Here is a 6,363-nt window from a genome sequence, read left to right on the forward strand (position 1 = left end):
CTTGTATTAATTGATTTTCTTAATATGATGTGTAATATAAAATCCAACACAATATTCACACTCTCCCTAATATTCAAAATCCAAATAAACTCTTAGTTAATTTATCTTTGGAATGTTTAACCAAGTAATGTACTCTCGTATGGTTTCCGTAAGATATGGTTTCACCAACATATTCCCTTTTGGTTTTCGCAACCCAAATCAAATTTAAACTTTAAGTTTACTTGATTCCCAAATATACGTAGTATATTTGATTTCCAATTTAAACTATCCATGTAATTTAAATATGCTGAAAAATAAAAAGTAAGGGAAAGAAAGAGTGAGATGGAGATTTTTATGAGGTTCGACTTATACCCAGCCTACATCCTCACCTTTGGCAAACAATCAAAGGATTCACTAAATCTGTTCCTTTACTGGGCGGAACAATACCTTTACACAGTCCTTCAGTCGGCTAGAGCCCGCCTCTCCAAATGATATCCCCTCGTTCAGTCACTCCTTGAGTTAGGCTAAAGCCCGCTTCTCTAAGAAATATCCCCTTGCTTAGCCAACAATCCAAAAAATCCTTGGAATCATCAATCTACAAAATACAAATCAAATATTTGTATACAAAGAATTGCTCACACAAAGAGCTGATTAGTATAACAATTTAGCACTATAATATAAAGTAAATAACAATATTGAATTTAACTTGAAGTTCAAGGAAGTATATCACCGATTAATTCTTTCAATGATTGAAAGATTTAGAATTTGTAGCACAGTATTGGTGATTGAATTAGCAAGACCTCAGCAAATTTTGTAGATAAGATGAGAGTGAAAGTACCTTTGAGTGTTAAGAGCAATTGAGAGAATTTTTGAATGCTGATTTGAATTCTTGGTTCTTGGTTTTTAATTCAATGATCTTTGAGGCTTATTTATAGACTTGAAAATGTATGTAACTTGATCCCTAAGTGACTTGGAGTATTCCCCAAGTTTTTACAATGTTTGAGCCCCAAGCAACCACATTTAAAAAATTTATCCGTTAGAGAAATTTTAAAACAGCAGCGTTGCAGTATACTGGTTGTTTTGGTTAGTCACCTACCTAGTTTATTCTAAAGGGGCAGTAGGGTGGCAGTCGCCTTCCAGGACGCAGGTAGTCGCCTATCTTGACCACCCAGGCTGTTGTTAGGTTGCTATCAGGCTGCTGTCTGCTTCGAGCACCCTTCAGTATTTCAGTCATAACTTTTTATGTATAACTCCAAATTTAATGATAGTTGTGTAAAATGAAATCTAAGAGAAAATTCTACAACTTTTATGTTGAACACTATTTAAAATAAATAGGTTTTGATAGAGAAAAATACACCTCAATGCGGATGTAGAAAAATTAACAGCATTTGGAAAATCCTCCTTTTAGTGTTTTTCATTCCAAAAATGATTCTAACCTTTTTTAAATAAATTTTGACCTTATAAAAATATTTTTCAAGTATGTCAAAAGGTATCTAGGTCCAACAAATTAATCTAATAGCTTCATGTATCCATATTGAAATTATTTGAAGTACTTACATGAAATTTCCTATAGATTCTTTCAAAATTTCAATTCTTGAATTCCTTGAAGTCTTTATGCTTGCTTCATCTTTATTTAAGCTTTCATCATGTTCTCTTTAATCCTCATGCTCTCATGATCTTCAAGCTTTATCTTTAAATCCATTTTTGAATCCATGCTTCAAGTTTGATATAATCGTCCTTATTTGAAGTACAAGTTTTCATGAATTCTTTAACCTTGCATTCATTATTGAGTCTTGAAAATACATCACTTAAACAAAGCATGTTAAGTTCTACTTGTTTGTTAGCATCAAAACAAGATGTTAAGTCTTGTAAGGCCAACAGGTGTGAAAACTAGACAAGTTTGGAGAATAAAAGAAACATCACTTGCTAAAACATCTGGAACTAATAAAGTATGAGTACCTAGATAAAAGGGACTCCAAAGATATTAGGATGTCTTAATAAGGAAACCACTTAATCCAATCTAAATAAAATTGAACTAGTTGAAAAGTAGAAAACTAAAAGAAGAGCTTATGAGATATATCAAATAAATACAAAATGACCAAACATCAATAAGACTTGGAGTGTTGGAAGTTTATCTTCTGTTGGACTAACTGGGTTTTTCAATCTTATTTTGATTATAACAAAATGAATGATGTTTTAACATGCGTTGTTGAGTGGTTTTAATTCAGGTCTAAGTAAAAGGACACTCACGATTAATCATGGAAGTAAGCTGGAGATCAAAGTCAATCAAATGAAAGCTTCTCAGAACATTGAAGAAATAAAAGATACATGAAGAGCTTAAAGGCCAAGCAGACCTTGAAGTAAAGATTGAACATCTAGAGGCTATAAGACTTAGTGATTAAGGAAATCATGGTTAGAAGGATATTTGTAAGTATTTCAAGTCATTACTATTTAGATATGTGAAGCTTTTTAAAATACAAAAACTTAGACACAAAGTTAGAATTAAGTTTTTCAAGTAAACTATATTTTAAAGAAATCAAAAATAGAAAATATTTGAAAAGAGAAAATTGCCCAGCCGACTGACTAGTGCACAAAGTGATCCAGTCGAGTGAGTTAGTGATCCAGTCAAGTGAGTCAGTGATCTAGTCAAGTGAGTCAGCCGACTGACTCTGTAGAGAATTTTTGAATTTCAAACTTGCGGGAAAATTTTGAAAATTAATTTTATAATTTAATATTTTTTTGAAAAGTTACCTAAATGGAAGATTTTCAAAATTAATTCTATAATTTAATATTTTTTGAAAAGTTACCTAAATGGAAGATTTTCCAAATTAATTCTATAATTTAATATTTTTTGAAAAGTTACCTAAATGGAAGATTTTCAAAATTAATTTTATAATTGAATATATATATATATATATATATATATATATATTTTGAAAAGTTACCTAAATGCTTCATGTTAAATGAGGAAACTTTTTCTCAAAAAGGTCTATAAATTCCTTCCTTGCTAAATGAAGAATACATTCAAGCAATGCATGATTTCTATGCTAAAACTCTCTTAAAGCTCATTCTTTTTTTTTTTTTTAGATTACGCACCGGGTATCCACGTGTCCGTTTTACGGTCCACGTGACTAATCCTGCGCCCCTTGAAGTTGACCCCACAACTCCAAAGGGTGGGTAAATTCAGGAGTTCAGGGGCGGAAATGAGCTCAGGAGGGTTTGAACACCTGACCTCATGAGAGGCACTCCCGCAGCCCACACTACCACCTAAACCACACCCTGGGGGTTCTTAAAGCTCATTCTTGATCACACATTTGGTGGGGGAAAATTCTACGAAATTGTTAGATTAAAAAGGGGTTCTAATTCTGAGTTGCATCTAAAATTCTTATATCAATAAGAAAGAAACTTTGGTGACCTCTAAACCTTGAGCTTCACATTTTCTATTTTGTTTTCATTTTGAAGTACGATTTGAGATTTAACTTGTACAACTTGCTCTGTACTTGAGAGTGTTTTTGTACGCAGATATCCATTCCTTTGTACTAAATCTTTGACGGTTCAAGGTATTGTTGAATCGTTTGACCAAGCATAGGTTGTTGCTTGGAAAGGTTTCTCTTCCTAAAAAGGAGGTTGGTTATTGTAAAGGTTTTTGTTCCATCAGGAAGGAACAAGGTATAGTGAAATTCTTAGGTGGTTGATCTAAGGCGAGGACATAGGCTGGGATAAGCCAAACCTTATAAAAACAGCGGTGTCACTCTCTTTCCCTTACTCTCTTTAAATTCCAACAAAAATATAAACTGCGTGGATGTTGTAATTATTTCAATTATAAAAACAACGCATATTGGAAATTAAATAAACCAAAGCCTAATTTATTCTTGGGCTTGTGGAAATCGAAAGGGAGTACGTTGGTTAATCATTTTTTTGCAGAAACCGTAAGGGAGTACGTTGATTGGTTAACAACCCTAAACCTATTAGTTGAAGGTTTATTTAAATTGTGATTTTGAAAACGGGGTTGGATGTTATTTTAATTTTTAGTTCAAAGACCAACTACAGGACTTGCACATTCATAAACAGGGTTGCCGAATATTGCAAAGCTAATATTAATTACTTGTATGGTGTTTGTTTGGCTTGAATAGTTATTCAATTGGTTGTGTATGTTGTGGTTGCATATTGAATAGTTGAAGTAAGTGTTTGTTGGATTGCCTAATCAACAAGAATATAAGAATTTTTTAATAGATTGTAAAAAAAAATCAAGAACTTATAAAAAGACTCTTAGGAATTTTAAATAACCCAATTTACCCCCCCCCCTCTTGGGACTACACCTTAGGTTTCATCTTCAAAGATCAAGGAAATCATATGCCTCAAAAGCCAATTTGAAAACACAATTGAAGCCTGATAATATGATAAAACAAAAGAAGGAAGAGTTCATGTTAAAAGAAAAGAAAATATTTAGAAGGTTAAGGACTTCAAATGATTGAGCTTGGAAGCTTAGGTGACTGAGCACTGTATATTGAAGGCTCAGCCGACTGAGCCATCACACCTCAATTGACTGAGGTGCTACTACCTATTCAGATTCCTATTCTGTAAATCTTCAGACGACTGAGCTTGATCTTCAGTCTACTGAAGTCACGGGATCTATATATTTAACACACAAAAACCCTAACTTCAGGCCTCTAAACCCTATTCCTTCACTCATCCAAAGCACCCACTCTCTGTCTCCTTCAATCATCACCAAAAATCTCTTGAATCAAAGCCTCCCAACACGATTATACATCCTCACCTATGGATTTTGGGGTTTCAAAGCTGGGTTTTGTTTGCTCTCTGATCTTCAATATGCCTCACACTAAGACGACAGCAAACCGTGGAACTTCTACTGGCAGAGATGATAACAACATTCAAATATGGCTAGTCACACCTCTATCCAAGCTTTTTTATCATTCTTCTCTTAGGTCTATGGATCCTATTCTTGGTAAGGTAATCGACACCGCTTTCTTTGATACTAAATTCTATGAGATACTCCCTATGCTTAGAAATATTGGTTAGAAAAACTTTGTAGTGCACCAAGCTAAAGGCATGTTCCCCAATCTTATCAAATTTTTTTATGCCAACATGATTAATAGTGACGGTGTTTTAACTACCGAAGTTAGGGGCAAGAAAATTGTTTTAACTCCTCCGATTTTAGCTCCCATACTACATATCACCCCAAGAGAATATGATTGTTTTGCATTTGCTCAATCCTAGATTTTAGAGCAAGACTTCAAACCTGAAGCATTTTTTCCTCTGATTATGGAAAATGAACCTGTGTATTTTGGACATCCACTGTTGTACAAACAATTGAATCTCCAAGCCCAAATCCTTCAAAAAATCATTTCATATAATATCTTACCCAAGACTGACTCTTTCGATCATCTTTCCTATGTTGAGTGCTTTATCTTATGGTGTTTACTTAAAGGAAAGAAACTTGACCTATCCAGTCTTATTTTGAAAAGGATGTGGGCAAAGTTAGAAGCATCAAGAGTGACCCTTCCATATGGAGGTGCATTGAACCTCATCTTTGCTCAGCTCGATATCACTACACCTTCTGAGTTGTTCATAAAACGTAATCGTTATGATCTCTTCAACTCCACAACCCTTAAACAAATGGTCTATGACAAGAGTGATAAGGGTTGGTACTTCAAAGGAGGAAGGCCTCAACGAGCACCAGTAGCAGCCCCTCCTCCTCCTCCAACTCATGACCAAGGACCTCCTGTAGACACTCCTTCCTAATTCATGTCCTTTCATAGTGAATTCTCCCACTTCAGTAGGGATATAAGGTCAGGACTTCAGACCCTTCAGGAGAAGGTATCCTCCCTTGATCAATGCCTCACTCGTATTGAGGAATATCAGACTAGCTCATCCCGAGGTGTTGATCCTATGGACACTAGTTTAGCCCCTCGAAGTGATGATGAAGATTCTGAGGAAGGGAGTGATGAAGGTGATGATGAAGAGCAAGGTAATGAAGAAGAGGAAGGTGATGAGGAAAAAGAAGGAGATGAAGAAGAGAAAGGTGATGAAGAAGCCGAAGAAGAAGATGATGATGTTGATAACTGAGTTTTAGACTTTTTATGATGTACTCTTGATGTAAACACTTAGTTTTTATGTTGCCTTGCTTTTATTTGCTTGACTTTCCTATGCTTGTAATACATATGCTCTTTTAATGACTTTTTGCATTATGCCCCTCGATTCTTTTTGAATGATGTCAAAGGGGGAGAGACGTTTTGAGCAAATTAGATATGAACTATGATATGAATGAATTATGATATGAAATTTTGAGCAAATATGATATGAATTTTGATATGGATTGTGAAACAAATGTGAATTTTAAAGCATGAATGATAAAGCACAATA

The 6,363-nt window shown here is 34.4% G+C and overlaps 1 protein-coding gene across 1 annotated transcript; it reads left to right on the forward strand.

The window, feature by feature from the left end:
• The first annotated feature begins 5,745 nt into the window (after positions 1-5,745).
• Positions 5,746-6,066, forward strand: LOC131151430 (uncharacterized). Its single transcript, XM_058102673.1, has one exon. The coding sequence runs from the start codon at positions 5,746-5,748 to the stop codon at positions 6,064-6,066; it is 321 nt and encodes a 106-aa protein (XP_057958656.1).
• Positions 6,067-6,363: the final 297 nt, after the last annotated feature.

The sequence above is a fragment of the Malania oleifera genome, chromosome 3 (genome assembly GCF_029873635.1).
Source record: "Malania oleifera isolate guangnan ecotype guangnan chromosome 3, ASM2987363v1, whole genome shotgun sequence".
Taxonomy (NCBI): domain Eukaryota; kingdom Viridiplantae; phylum Streptophyta; class Magnoliopsida; order Santalales; family Ximeniaceae; genus Malania; species Malania oleifera.